The 17,886-nt window shown below is 44.4% G+C and overlaps 1 protein-coding gene across 1 annotated transcript in view; it reads right to left on the bottom strand.

Moving 5' to 3' along the window:
- Nucleotides 1-17,886, bottom strand: part of LOC306707406 (metabotropic glutamate receptor 7-like) — a gene marked incomplete at both ends in the record, with an annotated part of 61,287 nt that overhangs the window by 26,112 nt on the left and 17,289 nt on the right. The window contains 3 exons of the mRNA XM_079174854.1: nt 949-1,103; nt 1,702-1,837; nt 7,904-8,120. Coding sequence (XP_079030980.1) covers nt 949-1,103; nt 1,702-1,837; nt 7,904-8,120 — 508 coding nt within the window. The remainder of the gene's footprint in view (nt 1-948; nt 1,104-1,701; nt 1,838-7,903; nt 8,121-17,886) is intronic.

Raw genomic sequence — 17,886 nt, 5'->3', positions numbered from 1 at the left:
TGAGAAATGTAGAAAATTGCCAGCTGAAGCAGAAAGAGACGAGGCAGGAGGGAGTTGTGGGAACATCAAATGTACGTGGAATGTGAGAGGGGTCATTCGAAGTCCTGAACCCACAGAGAATTAACAGCCGAGTCTGCAGTTCAGCATCTTTTAGCTCATTGTTTGGGTTTTATTGCCTGCATACATGTACTGTGAATAAGAAGTGGACGTAGTTACCATGACGTCACACATTGGTTTGTGGCGTTTTATAGCTTGAGTTTAGCATTTTGGGCGTCGCCATCTTGGTTTTCGCTTTGTCTTTTGCAAACAGAAGTGACACGAGAGGGTGGAGCTACGAGAGTACAACCGAACGCTGAATAAGACATTTTTAGGTGAAAATGTTACAATTAACTTTCCTAAAGTGAAAGGGTTAACGTTTGAAGACAAACACATGAACAACTACCAGACCGGACAATAGTAGTGACCTGTCAATCACAGTAAGCCACGTTTAAAGCTTGTTGCGCAGTCGTAAACAAACAATTATTGCATGTTAAATGTTCATGGTTCTGTGTAATTCTTAGTGGAGACTGCGTTTTTGCAGATCTGTCAATTAAATCAAATAATCGCTTAGTCGTCAACATCGTGTGTTAGTCGACTAAGAATCGACTTAGTGTATACTTGACCCAAAACAAAGCTAAGAGGGTTTCTCTTGGACTATTACGAGTAAAAAATGACTCCAAATGAATGTTTACGTTGCTCTGGGTGAGTAAATATAGACTTAAAGGGTGATGATACGTCAGGGTCACGTTTGACCCCAAGTGACCCGAGAAATTAATCATTGTTTTTTGTTGAAATTTTTCTCCAAATAATTACACACTTAAGAAAAAAAATAAAAGACGACCGAAGGCGATTCCTCTCAACAAAATGAAAAGTAAAAAAATAAAAAAACCACAGCCTGTGTGTGCGTACCTTCAATGGAGGAGCGTTTGGGCAGTATAGTGACCGCTCCCACCGCTACGTCCTCGAGCTGGTGGATCGGGCTGCTCTTGGCCCCCCAGCTGTCGGATCCAATCCACAGGAAATGGCCCACTTGATTGGCCCTCTTGGAGGAATTGAGAACTCCCCTGCAAGGACGACCGTGTGTGAATTAGGAGATATAGCTCAGGGGGTGCATGCAATCCAATATCTATTACACAAGGACACAGCCAGCTTTAAGGAGTAGCTCGGACACCACAGCTCTGCCGTGTACAGCTCATCTCATTAAGAGGTCAGAGAGGGGAAGCCGAGGAGCTACTGCTATTTTGTTTGTTTATATATGTTTTGTGTGTTTTATCTAAAGACAACAAGGAGTGAGAAGCATTGATCTCCAGGTCTGCCACTTATCGTTTCTTCTACATTTCACGAGCATGCATTCTAAATATACAAGCACTAAATGTTTGATTCTTTGTTTCTTTACATAAATACTTTCCACGGGGCATTCATTGTAAATGAAACAGTATCTCTCTGTTGCTTTGTTGTGATCTGTATTTTGCACGTCTCCTCCGAGGCGGGGTTTGTGTTTGCGTTGTTGAAGGTGCGTTTGTGTGTGTGCGCATTGGTAAATCTGCGCCTCTGGCCTGTCTGCGGGAGCTGCTACTCGGAGATTAAAGACGTCAACATGGCAAGCCATCAGCGCGCCCCGTGCGACACGGAGGCGAAGCCAGAATGCGCGGCGCTCCTCACCGTATATCTTCTTCACTGGCGAAGATGATGACTGCCCGCGAGTGCTGCGTTTCCAGCAGTTGTTGGATGGCTTTGTCGTAATCCTCCAGCTTGGGGTTGTGGGGAATTTTCAAAGACTGGGCGATGCAGATTCCACCTTTATTAATGGGAGACGGGTGAGAAACGGTGAGGCCTCTGGGAGGATCTCGCCCATTCACTCACTCTCACACACAGATGTACACACACACACACACACACACACACACACACACACACACACACACACACACACACACACACACACACACACACACACACACACACACAAAAGCCTGGGGTTATGGAAATCTCACCCATATGGAAATGGGAAAAAATCTGAACACAATAGTGAGATTTTGATGGTGACGTCATGCTTGCTATAAGACTCTCATTGACGATTCTTACAGTGTCGCGCATTTACATTGAGGCGGCGATCTGAAAGCCACAGCGGCGTGCGATGCGATGCGACGCTCAAACTGCGCCTGCAGACTGAGCAGCAAACTCATTTCACAGTCATAAACATATCTGCTGTAAAGAAATCCAACAGTCCACACCGACGGGGGGTCGTAAAGCGACAGATTTCACATTATGGATTTGAGCGAATCCAGCAGCTCGCCATTGACTTTTCCATTTAAAGTCATTATCAAGCATGTCTTGTTGGACCCTGAACCAATCAGATAGCACAGCCGGGCACCAACAAACAAAGAGGATATTAATACTGACAATAAATCATTCTCAGACAGGTGACCGCTAATGAGTTTGTGCAGGAGGAAGGGTACTGATTGCTTCCGTGAGTTGCTAAATAGTTGCTACATATTCGGCACAGTATATTATCACAATTGGCTTTTAGCCGTTTGCTGGATATTGTTGTCTTCTGGGGTTATATTCAGCAGCTTATTATCGAGCGGCGAAGCAGAATTATATCTTTCATTAAAAAAAAAAAAAAATGAATAATGAAAAGAGTTTTGCTGCGCTCTGGTGTGGTAATTACAGGTGCGGAGGACAAGATAACCTTTGAGGCGCTTTGGATAAACAGATAATGTGATCACCTGTGCGAGAGCTACTGTAGGCCTAGATTTGATGCAGCAGCCTGCGTCCTGAGTCAACAGCAAAGCTCTACTCAAAACCAATTAAAATTTCTCCCACTCAAGCCTTTTTAATAGCCTACCCAATAACCTTTCAGTTTGAGTTTCCCCGAGTAGACGGAGCAATGGAAGGAATCTCCTAATTGCCGGTCTCCTCAGGCTCATTACTTTGATAGAAACAGCTCTTAGCTGGCAGATCACATATCTCCAGTCACGGTTTATTGTGGCATTTCAAAAAGACAGAAGATAGAAAAATGACAAGTGCTGAATCTCCTCGCAACTATTTTATTTATTTTTCAAGTATCAGCAGACGGAACGAGGGATATTTCTCGCTGCGAGAGAGAAAACATTTTGCATTTGCAAAAAAAAAGAAAACCTCTGGGGTGGCTGCTGTTATCCTCCCTAAGTGGACAAAACATAAAAATGGAGATCCGACAAATGGCCGAGCTGTTGCTTAAGGGTTTTGTGGTATCCCGTTATAAAGTGTAACACGCTTGGTATCATTTGTTGCCGAGCAGCCGGCGTTGTAAGTCTCCAAGGGACGACACAAAAGCTGCGTTTCAGCTGATTTTTAGCTCGAAAGCCTCAGTTTGACACTGCACTTCTAGGTTTCTGTTTTAGGAAAATCTAGCGCTGTAAAATATCTGATTCTGCCGTATTAGCGGCGCCTTTCAGTTCCAGGGTTTTTTATGTCTGCAGGTACAAACACTCATTAAATCCAGAGAGGGAACTTAAGCCTCATGAAAATACATTATATTCATTATGACAAAAAAACAAACCCTGCAGACTCGTGTGAAGAGTTATAATGGTAAAAAACAGCTCTGAAAAGAGACATATCATAGGTCACAACAGTCAACACAGAGTAGTATAGACATAGACCGCAGGAGCCACTGATGGACATAAGAAGCATTTCAAGCAGATCCCATCTTTAAGAGAGACAAGAGCAGAGAAACCAACACGCTGCGGCCTTAAGAATGCCCCAAAGGCTGCCGACCAGCGGCTGTACAGCGCCAGGCTAAATTATTGAGAGCCTGCAGAATACCTCATCTGTCAGTCAGTCAGACGGTCAGTTAGTCAGGTAGGCAGGCATGATGGAAACGCAAGTGTCGTATCTGTACTTCCAGAGTGCTGTGCCACGGGTCGGAACGCCCTCACCTGTCACTGGAAGGCAGTGTTTGGACTTGAAAAAGAGTCCTTGACTCAAAGGGAGGGTTTAAAGAAGAGCTGCGTGTCCGTCTCGGCTGGAGATGTGTGATGTGTGAGACAGTTAAATGTCAGGCTCTGGGAAAAAGAGAGCATTTTTCTCCAACCTGTCATGGTCTTAGCCAAGAAAAAGGATTGTATAGCAATGATGTACCTCCTGAATGTCACTTAAAGCAACAGTGTGCGTCATGTAGGGGGATCTATTGGCAGAGATGCAAAATATATGTTAATCAGTACGTTTTCTTTTGCGTATAATCACCTGAAAATAAGAATAGTTGTGTTTTCGCTACGTTTGTAGCATTTGTAAAACACTGACTGTCAAATCAAATGAAGATAGTTTGATTGAATATCTTAACAATAAACGGGAGAAGTTTCAGTTAATTGCGATCTGCCGCCTCACCGCTAGGTGGCGCCAAATCCTACACACTGCACCTTTAAGACGCCGGTAAACGTCATCAGAACTGCTTGTCGGATGGTCGAACAGCTTTGGAACATTAACACGCACTTCTCCAATGGCTAAGCTGTCTTTTTGTTGTTGTTGTTGTTTTGTTGTGAACAACTGAGAGCAACACTATGAATGTTTTCTGGGAGAGGCCGTCTGAAATAATGCGATTATCTTAAGTGTCCGAACATATCCAGACAAGAAGTAAACTAGGTCGTTTCAAGCTAAGCCTCACAGCTAGTGAGGAGGATACAGAGAAAGTTCATCTTAAATCTAAATCCATTAGTTTGTGACACATCTTAGCTGCACTTTGTTCCTTTATCTATGATCCTACAACATAATATCCAAACTACATGCACCGTGAACTCTTCCCCTCTGCCCCACATTTGATTCATATATCAAAGACAGCTAAATGATAATTAAATGATCACGATAGCTAAATTCATCAGGCCCTTGGAAGTTCCCCGCTTATCTCTCAGAGTGCCATAGGTCATGCACTGCATTAACTGCTTCAATTATTCATCCTCAATGCCCTCGGTTCTGAAACTGCACTCCAGGGCGAGGAATCCAGCTTTGCCATTTTGCTTAGTGAAATACAAAACCTTTTAAATTAGAAGGTCCTTGATGGATTCGACCCCCCGCCCGCCTGCTGAACACCCTCCAGGCCCGAACCTCCAGGGGAGCCATGATTATATTTATCACCCCGCCTGTCAAAAGGCAAACCCGCTATCTCAAACCTCCACGCCTCAACACGTGGGAGCACATCAAAATGGGCTGACATGCATTTGACATTCATATTCCACATCTGTGTGCCCTTCCACTGCCGGTCTGGGACTTGGCAATGTCGAAAAGGTCACGCAGAAGTATCGTGGTCTATTTTATCGTGTTTGCAGATGCATCACACATCCTCCCCGGTCCTCTCCTGCTGCTAAATAATGGTGCTATTCTTAACCGGCAGATCTTTTATCCCCCCCCCCCCCCCCCCCCCACACACACACACACACACACCACACACACAGCTCAGACTAGATCTAAGAACGCAGCGTGTTGGCAACTTAGCTGCAATCAATTCCACAGTGATACTTTGTGGGAGGTTTTTCCCTCAAATGCGAGTCTCTTTCATCAAATGCGAACACTGAACTCCATCGCTCTGGCCTGAGTCCAGACAGACACAGAACAAAAATACAAACAAGATGTATCTCTGCCAGCTTCACCTGGAGCCAGGATGAAGGCGCACAATGGGAACAGTGGCTTAGCAGGGAGAGAGACAATAGGGAAAAAAAAAAGAAAACCCCAGAAGAGATCAATACGGGCTGACCATCACTCCAGTCTCAGCTTGGGGTAATGGGTAGCCATATTGCATTAGTCCGCTAGACGGTTCTCCTTGAAGTTGTAAAGCGAGAATCCCACTAATGCATCTGACATTTCACTGCAGCCGAACAGGGCGGCCACGAGAAGTCTCAAGGCCTCGCGGATCAGCTTGCAGAGACACGAACAACATCCACCCAGAAATGTTGTTGTTTTTGTTGTTCCGCAGTTTTTTGTGTGTATGTATTTTCCAAATATATTCTCTCTTTCCATATTCACCGGGGTGTTTGCTTCTCATTCAATTCAATCCAATCCAGTCTGTTCTGGTGCAGAACCGGGGCCTTTGAATGAATTCCTGTGAATGTACAGTTCTGCTATTACATAATTAATGTGTTTATTAAAGATAAGATGCCTTGGGTACTGGAGTTCTTTTTCTTTAGAGGAAATAATTCCCATTTGTATATGAATACAAAATATTGCAAAGTGAACTGCAGCTCAGTCGTAATAGGATGAGTCAACAGCAACAATGGCGCATAATTCACACTCATAATAATAGCGGCGTGTTTACTGCTCTTTGCATAAGAAAAAACAAGAAACATCAGTTGGAAAATGCATCTGAGAAAAACCACCAGCGAGAGGAAACTGTGTTTATCTGCACGATAAAAGAGGAATTTGAAACATCCAAAATGTGTTTCTACACAAGCTACTTCCTCACTCTCTGTCGACGCAAATCACACAACCACAAACAGCTTCCTAAAGCTTCAGTGATCACACTGGACACGAATGCACGCAGATGAAACATTCATGCACGCCGGACTTCTGATCAGTGCCTGTGGGATATCATTAGCTCTCCTCATTCTAGAGGTTTCCGTACATTAGGAGAGACGGGGATCCCTCGCTGCACATTTTTATTTTTACAGCCCAGGTAACAATTCTCTTGAATTGGTCATTTCAGAAATACAAAAAAAAAGGGATTTGAGTTCTGAATACACAGCAGCATGGTACCAACTCTGGTGCATTAAAAACATAGCTGCACTCACGGCCAATCATTTCAAAACTCAGCGTATTGTATTAAAAGAACGTTTCCCTGTCCTCATGTTGCAGAAATACTGCGGCAGCAGATTGTTAACCACATGATTTGACACGGATAGCCGACCCGCTGTACTCGTAGAGCGACAGCAGTGACTGCTGATTCACATGGACCACCACATGCCGACAACGGCATCGGTTCGAAAAAAAAAAAAAAGCAGGTGAGTCGAGCATGTGCACAATTTTCAGCCCGCTTACAAAAGCAAAAGCAGCTTCTCTGAACGCAAATGTCTGTTGTTAAATACTCTTCAACCTTATTCTACGCTCCCAAGAAAACCCAAATGTAAACTTAACTTAGATGCTAAATCTTTGCCATGTTAAACAATCACCATTAACGTTAAATTAAAGGATCTAACGAACGAGATTCTAATAGCTTGATTCGTGTCCATTCAGTGGTTCGGCTCTCTCTGTTTAATCATATGGTTTCTGAGAGAAATCGCTAGAGACGTTCACCAAAGAGGGCAGGTTTCGTTTCTAAACCCTGCTGCTTCACACACACGACCAGACCAGGGTGCATTGAACTGACTGACCATCATTACCATCCTCCGAGCCCTGCACGCTCACTAGCAGGGATCAAAATAAGAAAAAAAGAGGTTGAGTGGAACAGAAAAGGCAGAGTGTAAAACAAAACTCATATCTCCCCAATGACCCGTTGCCAGACCGTTCTCTCTCCTCTTAGAGAAGACAAACAATTCATTTTTCTGATGGAGCTCGCAGCAGAAAAGAAAAGCCCAATGGTTACATTCAGATGTATTTACATAGAGCGACAGTGACACGGTTACAGGCCGTGCTCATTACTGTGACATGGCATCCTCTCTAAAAGCGCTTTCTCCGTCAACATTTCCAGCAACTCTCCACAACTCACAGGGGGATTAAAGCAGGGGGTTGCCAAACGGATCAATAATTCATCCACCAAAAACAGATTTTACGATGAATTGGAAATGCAAAAAGTGATCTCACTCTGGTGAAAAGGTTTATGTTTAAATCATAGGAATGCATCTTTAAAGAAAACATATACATCTACTATAATTCTGTTTTACGGATCACCTTTCCTTACCTGCTTCTTTGGAGAGCTGTGTGAAGGCCTCCACTCCCTTCTCTCCGTAGCTGCCCTCCGAGGCGATGGTGGAGACGTAGGTCCAGCCCAGGGCTCGGATGATGTCCACCATGGCCTGGGCCTGGAAGGAGTCCGGGGGAACCACCCGAGAGAAGAAGTCGTAGCGCCGGTCATCGCTCAACTCCGGGGCCGTTGACGCATAGCTGATCTGCGGGATCTTGATGGAGAACAGGTGGGGTTGGGGGGGGGAACGTTTACTCATGTGTTGGTGCCATTCTGGTGCAGCATCATGCGTCGTTGCCGTGGTGACTGTTCTGACTAATCTCATTTTTTTCAAATGACTGTTTGAAATCACTCCCTATTTACTAAAAAAGGGCCGTTCCATTTGAGTGCTAAATGTGTGCCAATAGAGACGGAGCACATTTAAGTCGCGCCAACACTGAAGGGGAAAAACAATTCATCGCTCTCCATTGACTTTGCATTGTGTGAAGGTGTTTCCTTGTCTGCTAGAAAACAACAGGACGATGCCTGAAAGCTGCTGTGTGGTTGGATGCACAACCAACAGGGTAAAGAACCCAGAACTAAGTATTTATAAGCTGCCGAACCAAAAAAAGCCGAGTCTTTAGAAAGACAAAAGTGAGGCATCAGCAGGAAAAAATGGGGAAAATAAAACTCAGTGTGTGCAACGTTACATGTGCAGCAAGCATTTCGTCCAAATGTCAGTTTTAGGCAAACTATATCTCTGCAAGTTAAACGAAAGCATTTCGAGAGCATGCAACTAATGGTGGAATGTGGATAAATCAGATAACACGGAGCTAACATTAGCTTGCTAGCAGCTAACTTTTCCCATCATCATTTTAGCTATCAACTGCCCCGTGGTAGACACAAGATGCTAAAATAATCTTTTGACATGTTTCTATCTAGCAGCAGGCATTTTGTTAGCGATTCAGCTCTTGGTTGCATATTGCGGCCGATCGTTTCCCCTCCAGGTGGCGTGGTTTTCACAGTGTGTCTCTACATGACCTCAGTTCAGCAAAAAAAATACATTTTTGCTAGCAATCCCACGATGCACTGTGTAACATGTGCTAGATGAGAATTACAGAGCTTGCCAGGGTCAGAGATATGGATCAGATATATTTTGAGCTTCAGGGAAAAGTTTGACATTTTGAGGAAACTTGCTTATTCGCCTTCATGCCCGAGAGTTAGATGAGAAGATCGATAAAACTCTCATTTCTCTACGCTAAACTACTTCAAGCAGCTGGGTAGCTTAGATTAGCGGAAAGATGTGTCTCCGTGCTGAATGAAGCTAACTTGCAGCTGGCTGTAACGTCATATTGAACATGAAGACATGAGCATCAATCTCCTCATCTCGAGCGAATAATCGTGTTTCCTAGAATATCAAAGTATTCCTTTAATGCCAACACTAACTTGTTTCACTTCACAGTGCCAACACTGCCAACATTTTCACTTGCAAACATCATATTTGCGTCAGTTATGTGTGCAGGCTCTGACAGAATATCGTTTGTCATTTACAGAAATATCCAATCAAAGAATAACAACATGAATAAATGACAGCAATGGATATTATTTGTCATATGGGTTTGATTTAAAATGGGTTTCCCATACAAACAGAGATATTCGTCCCATTAATTAATAAATTGAAGGTCTGACTGAAAACACAGGCAGGCGCTAGTCTGCAAAACAAACAAGCGATACATTTTTCATATTTTTCACATTAGCTTCTCGATTGATCATCTCAGAACATGCTCACATTATGTAATGCGGTATTTGACGGAGCCTATATTGGGTCTGTTACCTGGGCAACGTGCTGCGCTGTCACTTTCTTCTCCCAACATATCAATGAAGACTTACTGCAGGAATGTCTTTGCAGCACTTGTTTTTATGAAGTGGCAGCACAACCTTGTAAGCGTTCTCTCACACTTCCCTCCTGGTGAGAACTTGTTGTGTCTTCACCACCTAACAGCATATACAAATATGAAACCCAACAGTCCCGTATAGTAAAAAGTGAGATTGTCATGTCTTTGATCAAAACGTAGGTCTAAGTGCTGTAAAAATACTGTGAAAGCATTGAAATGCTCAATCCATGGAGAAATACACACAGCCAGTATTCAGAAACTGTGCCTTTAAATGTTGTATTGATCATTTTTTATGTCGACAATACTGTAATAATAATAAAAAAACAATACATAACTTTTAAAAAGAAGCCAAATAATGTCGCAAGAATGTTTTGTTAATCTCAAACGAATATATCCGACGTTGGTTTCCACTTCTAACAAGGCTAGCGAGCCAATAGTAGAATGACGTTGGTGTCACGTAGTTGGTGTGGACGGGAGCTAATGGAGTTAGCATTAGTGACTGTTGCCTCCAGTTAACATACCATCATCTAAAACTAGCCATATCATACGTTTACAAAACCTTACATGAATCTTGAAACACCATCGCACAAAGTGAACTAAATCTATATCTGATGTATCGCTACATGTTGCAAAAATGACTTCATTACTCGAACAGGAAAGATGTTTGAGGGAAATATGCAGGATGTGCAAAATAACTTGAAACGTAATGAGCCGTAGTTCTCGGTTTATCTCTTTTCATGAAGTAGCTGTGCAGAACACACTTCAACATTTGTACTCCGTTTACTTCTTGAATCTCTGCCAAACATGTCAAACCCACATCGTAGCTGTACTACAAGTAAAGATGCACACTCCTACATACAACCCAAAAAAACAAGAGTGAACCTGGAAACAAGCACAACATGTCTCCTTTCAGGGAAATCAGCTTTCAATTGCATCTCTTGCTCAGCTTTCAAGTGTCCGATCAAAGACGGGGGTTATAATGTGACCGACGCTCCGTGCTTTGATCCATTGCATGACGACAACCGAGCATTCTCCATCTGCTGAGGAAGACAGTTAGATGTGGCTGAAAGCTATTTCATATTTCTGTAGGATATGTGTGAATAGATTCAACTAATACTTGCATACTATGTTCCTTTCTTAAGTGAAGCAGCACACTTAATGATCACTATCAAGTTACAACTGAGACATACTCTCAACCCAACAGTGCATTTAGAGTAAGGATATACAACAGGCTAAATCAATCGAGTTCTTGAGAAAGATGCCAGATAGTCACTTTTCCTAATGTTCAGGGAACCCCTTAAGAGTCTGCAGGTGTTCTTCACTAACACTGCTCAGATTCTAAGGCAAGCTAACGGCATTGCTCTGGTGATGGAAATGTTGGTCTGTGAGTCAGTCTGTCTGTCCACTTCACCTCTGACGCCATCTTGAGATTCACATTTGCCCCGAGTTCACAAAGTAGGAACTCCGTCTTTGAGTGGCATTGTCATTTTTCTAGCAGCAGTGTTTGATTTCCGAGTTGTCTGGAACGCAGCATTAGTAAAGCCTCAGAGAGCCACAGACACAATCGGTGTTCCCACAATGTTAAAAAACTAGCTAGCTTTGTTGGATGTTTGGGGCAAATAAACACAAATGATCCAGTGGGCAAACCCGTAGAGTGTAAGAAGGGGACGTAGTCATTGTGAGGTCACCCATCGGTTTGAGGACTGCTGTTTTAAAGCCTCGCATTGGACATTTTGGCCGTTGTCATCTTGGTTTTTGGTCGTCTTTATGCAACCAGAAGTAACACGAAGTGAAAACACACTGTGAAAGGGTTTAAGTTATAAGACAAAAACACAAGACAACTCCCAGATCGGACAACATTGTGGTCGAGACCTGTCAATCACAGTAAGCCCCGCCCTAAAGCATCCCCTGCTTTATGGTCTGTTTGACTCTAAATGGACCATCATTTACTAAATGAACATCATGCTGTATTGAAGAAGACTTGAAACTAGAGATTGAGACCATAAACTCATGTTTACAATGTTTACTGAGGTAATAAATCAAGAGAGAAGTAGAGTCATTTTCTCATAGACTTCTATACAACCAGAGGAGTCGCCCCCTGGTGGACACTAGAGAGAATGCAGATTAAAGCACTTCAGCTTTGGCTTCACTTTTCAGAGGTTGCAGCCTGGGTCAAATTTTCGTGAATGCCACGAGGCATCGCTTTCTGTCTGAACATACTTTTAATCTTGTTTTCATACAAGCTAAAAGGAAGGAAGGAGGATCTATCTACCTGACTGCATCAAAACCCCTGTACAAATAGGTTGATAAAGGGTTGTAGTTCACAATGCTGCCTTAAGACCTAAACATCTCATCAACAACTGTGTTCTAGGTTTTGAAACGGCAATCACACCTGGTGGCACGTCTCGGCTCAAACTGCCGACCTCCCGTTAGACAGGAGGACGCACAAGCAGGGGCATGCTTCATTTTGCCTTCCAACCAGTGCAGAACCTCATCACACAGTCTAATCTAAGCACCGTATGAATGCCATCCATTGATCAAAAAGCAGCCGGACACTGGGGAAACACGGGAATGAGGACACAGCGGCTCGCTGATGGGATTGCTCCAACCCACAGAGTGTGAGTTATAGCTTTGACCCACAACCTAAAAGGGGTCAACCGCACAAAGCTGACAAATTGAGGAGTCGAGCTCAAGACGACTCAATATGTTTCAAGTCGTAGAGAAGAAGAACCCCCACCCCCCCCACCGCTAACTACAAAATCAGTGATGCAAATTCACAAGTGGGAACGCTGCTGAGATGCCACACGTTAAATCACTTCGGTGGCCGCCTAAATTGAGCGTAGTGGGTCAAAGAGGGGAGCAGCCGCAAAGTAATATAAAAGCAACAGCGGCTGTGATTTGCATTTAAAAAGACTCTTCTTCCCACGAAGTGAAGCGTCTATTTGAAACATTTGATGGCCGATGTACTTTAACAGAGCTGCTGTTGAAATGCTGTGCAGCCAGAAGGTGTTATAGGTTTGTTGAACCGCGTCCCATCTTCGCCCCAGCTGTTTGTCTCTCCGGAGCCCATTTCTCTGCTGCAGGGAACCATTAAAGATGGCGACGTCCTTATACTTTGTCCCAGACTCGTACTCTGTTGCTATCAACTCCTTATTCCCCAGAAATCCGAAACCTCTATGTTTTCAGATTGTGCTTTTTTTTTTAATTACCACTTTGACCCTCCAGGTAACAAAAGTGCTAAACCTTGATTGAGAAAAGGCCGAGGTGTGAGGATTAAACCTGCAGGAATTACAATACATAAGGAGATGCTGGCTAGCTAATACTGACTAGAATCCAACAGCTTTGTGTTTTCCTCTCCGGTAGATAAACGTCTACACATCAAACGGAATAGAAATGTAATCTTCTTCTTGAAATAAGTGAATTGAATTTAAACTTCTGAGCTCGATTATGTCTTTCTCGGTAGATTACGAGCAACAAAGTTTAGCTTCGTCCCTTCACAGTTGTGCGATTGATTTCAAGTAAATATGCTCTTGTTGCGAACAAATTGCAATAGATTTTAATATTTTCATCATGCAGAGATAATAAGGCGAGGAGAATAGATATTTTATCAACATTTTAGAATAATTTTGTGTAAATAATTAAAGTTTGCAACGAGTAGAGGATTATTTTCTCTTAATCCTGCATCTGCATACGAATTTGGCTCTTTCACCGTCGCATTTCACACCGCTCGCAATCCTCCCAATTTCATTAAGACACTTTAAATCTATAAGATGTGAAATGTGATGTAACACACGACAACGTGTTCTGTGCTCCAGTGGCAGCAAGGTGAAAGGGTTTGGCTGAATCGAGGAACGACCACAGTAAGTAGTTCAGGCCAAGAGAGAATGATTAACGACGCCCCCTTTCAGCATCACAATTACCCAAAGTTGATGTCTGGCACCTGTCATCTGCTGTACACGTCAAAGAGGGGATTGCTGAGGGTAATCGCCTTGCTTGCTCTTGAATACATCTGGGCTGACAGGATCGATGGAAGGAAAACACAGAGGTCTGTTATGGGGGACACTGTTTTATTGATTTACCACCACAAAGTGCTGCGGCCGCCCGGAATGAAAATCTGCTGCTGAAGTCTAAAGAAGGATAATAAGAAAAAGAGAAGAAGGCGGGAGGGGGGGGGGGGGGTGGTGGCGTGTTGGGTGAGGGTGGTAATCTGCTTACTGACATGAAATGAGAATTTCAACCTGCGTGTTTAAGAAGAGAGGTGACTAAGCGAGGTTGCGCACAAAGGTTAGACACGGTCGCAGTAAGTGGGAGTGCCAGGTGAAGTTAATTAGCGTTGCCTTGGCCTTTTCTGTTGCATTTTCACATACAGCGGCCCACGAGCACCACGGGCAGCTCGAAAGAAAAAGGTGAGAGACTGTAATGTTTGTGCTTTAAAAAACGTCACGCGCTGCTTAACGCGGAGGTGATGATTCTGATGAGTCTGAGGGCAATGGAGAGAAATGTTATCTGAAGGAAGAAATACGCAGCAAATGGCGCGACACGACACGACTCTCGGTCGGGGTAACAGCGACCATCGATCCTCGCCATGTGAGAGGAGGGAAACCAGCAGATATGAAAAGACAGAAAACCGAGGGGACAGTCCGCGGGTTCTTAAACAACAACCTAGACACAAAACACTGATCTTTTTTATCCTACACAAGGCAAGCTAAGTAGATATCATCAAAAATTAGTCACAGAGCAGCAGAGTGTTGTCCAGGCCGGGTTTGCCATCCATTAATGTGAGAGCAACACTCAGAAGCGTAGCCACAGATGAACTGTGAGTGGCAGAGGGCTGAAACGTTTCCCATGAATGGCTTTAACTGGTTGGGGGGGGGGGGGGGGGCGAGCCGGAGCAGTTTCTGTTGCAGGAATGCCCGCGCCTCTATTTGCTGCATGATTAGCTTCTAAGCATATCTTGACATCAGTCAAGCTCCACTCTGGCTGTTCGCAACAATCTCCACAGCGACGGCTGGCGGAAACGACGGCGAGTTCTGACAGAACCCGGCTCTAACCCCATGCCGTCTGTGGCCGGACGCCAGGGCACAGATTGTTCTCGTGACACCGGCACAATGACACACACACACACACACACACACACACGAACGAACACACACACACTGAGTGTGAGCCTATGGACTGGCCAAGGAACCATTTTGAAAAGCAATTCATAAACTACACACCCCACCCCGGGATGGAACAAATATTTGCCCACAAAAAAAAAGCCGCCCTAGTCAGAAGATATATTTGTCGCTGCACCGCCTGGCATTGTAACAGCAATTTCCTATAAACTAAATAATATAGTACAATAAAGAGGCCTATAAAGACGGGTTTTTTTCACATCCGTCCTGCTAAATCCAGGCTCAGCAGCTCTGTGACATGGGAGGGATCAGACAGACATTGGTTTGTATCCAGACAGCGATGCCATTTGTTCGCAGGGCAGAGGTAATGACTGTGTCCATACATGCATCCTCAGGCTGGGCTTTGGTAATCTCTCTTCACCAGAGCAGGGCACTGCCAACACAGCCGAGGCGGCAGGGAGGATGGGCGGGGGGGGGAGTGACAGCTTTCCCTCCCTCTCTCTGTCACTCTCTCCTCCTCTCTTCCTGCCCATCTGTGTCCCTCACTCAACCTCTCCTTCTGTGAGGGAGCCGCGTTTCATCGCTCTGCCCTCACACAACCTGTGACTTTCAGCCTCGCTCCGATGTTCTCCGCCCCTCTGTGTGTTTCCAGCCCCGTCGGGCGGGGGGACGGGGGGACGAGTGAGTCTCATCTTCCTGTGCGTCCCCCTCCCTCCCTCCCTCCCTGTCATCTGTCTGCATGAAGACACTCCCACACAGATGATCAGCAGACACTTCCTGCCTAGAGAGGTCCTCTCGCTGCCAGATTCCCCCCGAGCCGACACAATCTGCCCTCAGTTGATCGCTCGCTTTCCACCCAAATGTTCCCTCCTCGCTGGACCTTTTTCTTTCATTTTTTGTGGGTCTTAAAAAAATGAAGTGCTGTGAGGATTATGTTTTTACAATTCATCTGCAAACTGTTCACGGGCGATGCAATATCTGTAGAAGGTTCATGAACAGAGCATTTCATTGATTTCTCCAACAATATCTGCTTTTAGCAACAAAGGCATGTTTTTTAGGGGCAGCACAACATCCTGCAAACACAACATTGACATAGTATCACTTCATAAAGTTGCTTTTGCAAAAGTGCATCGCAAACAGTGGCTCATTCACACATTTAGCGAGCACAGAGGAGTGTACGCCAAATATTAACTCTCTTTTAGCTCCAGGTTTGGTCCCCACCTCCTGAGGAAAGTATCTGGCTCTTTAGCTGCTAAATGCTCCACTGTGTTCACCAGCTAGTCGCTAACTTTGTCTGTCAGCTGTTTCATGCTCATGTTTTGTATGTATTATGTTTTGTCCTTTCTGTGGACCCCAGGAGGATTAGAGGCTGCTAAGGCATCAGCTAATGGGGATCCAGTTAATAAACAATAAGGTACAGGGGGTTTCTGAAAATAGCTGGTATGGTAAAAAGATGCTGATGAGAGTGAAGCTGAATAGGGAAGTTGTGGGCTAGAAAACCAAAACACTGATTTGAAAGATGCTGAAAGAGATGAAGAAAACTGTGGAGTCGGGTAATATTTCTCGTAGGATTTATGACTATGGGTAACACCTGTCACATATGGTCATTGGACTCATTAGTTAGAACATATTTATTATAGCATCTTTAAGGTCAAGGGATAAGAATAGTCTCAGTAAAATAATGACAGTAATCCCTGACTTGAAGCATTAGATGAGACAAATCACAAACGATAATCCGGTACCAACCGAGAGCAACAGCTGCTTAAACCTAAAAATAAGGAGCGACGACAACATCCTCCTTGTCTGCTGTATCGGAATGTCTCACCTCCTAAACTGGAGAGTCTTTTCACAAGCAGCCATTTTCTTTTTTGGAACGAGATATACGTTTCTACCTGTGGAGCTAACATTTGCAGAGAACGTTACCACAATGTTAGCACATCCTTAGCTAGCATTAGCACGTATATTCTATCACTTTTACTCCGTGATGTGCAGCATAGCTTCTATCTTTATCTTTTTAAACCTGTTTTCACTGCTGAATCTAGTTTAACATCCTGGATTTATCCTCCAAAACACACTGTGGACCCTTCTGTCTGCTTCTTCGTTCCAATTATTAGATAATATTAATTAATGGAGTGCAGTTAGTGACAGTGTGGGCTCCATGGTAACGTTAGATGTTAACAGGTTTTGCAGGAGAAAGGATGCTTGTTTTTCTTAGATTCCCTCTCCTCCACGGCCCTCGCCAAGGCCAGCCTCACATCATCCTCCTACTACATCCCTCCACCATTTCCCAGCCAGTTATTCTACAAGGACCCATACCTGGATAGTGTTTAAACAGTCTTAAGTGTTTACTGCAGTAGCTTCTTTTTTTTTTTGCCACAGGACTCACAAACACCACTTTTTCAGAGTTACCCACACCGCTGAACTGGAGTCTGTGTTACGTGACAGAAAGTAAAGGCTTTCATAATCCTTTATCTAACACGACCTTCCACCGTCTCCTTCTTTCCGCCCACCTCCCCTTTTTTCCCAGTCGATTCCCTCACCCCACGCGTCTCTCCCGCTCGCACCACGCCAGTCCCCTGGGCAGCTCCAGTGCTCTGCGCCGGGCCACGAGCTCTTGCATGGCTGCCCTGCCAGAGTGTATTTTAAGACAACCAGCGTGTTTCTCCATGGGTACAGCGGCTAGGTATGACTCACAAATCAGATATTTGACCAGGAGAGCCACACAGTAGAGTAGAGCCGAGGCGTGGGAGGAAAGTGTGGATAGCTCACAAAGGGAACCTGACCGACCTCTTTCCTTTCCATCTGGTAAACAGACTGCTATTTCAACTCCACCGGTGTTTTAAAGAAATAATCTGTTCCCAACACCGAATAGCTCTCGAAGCCTCATTGCAGATCTACGAAGCTCACCGGGGAAAAAGAAAAGGTGCGGTGTAGCTTTTAACGATGTCACAAACGGAGCCCACTACCACGACTTAAGGCTCTTACCCCT

The sequence above is a fragment of the Pholis gunnellus genome, assembly GCF_910591455.1.
Source record: "Pholis gunnellus genome assembly, chromosome: 2".
Taxonomy (NCBI): Eukaryota; Metazoa; Chordata; class Actinopteri; order Perciformes; family Pholidae; genus Pholis; species Pholis gunnellus.
Note: the sequence above shows the minus strand (reverse complement) of the source record. Positions and strands in the feature narration are given on the sequence as shown.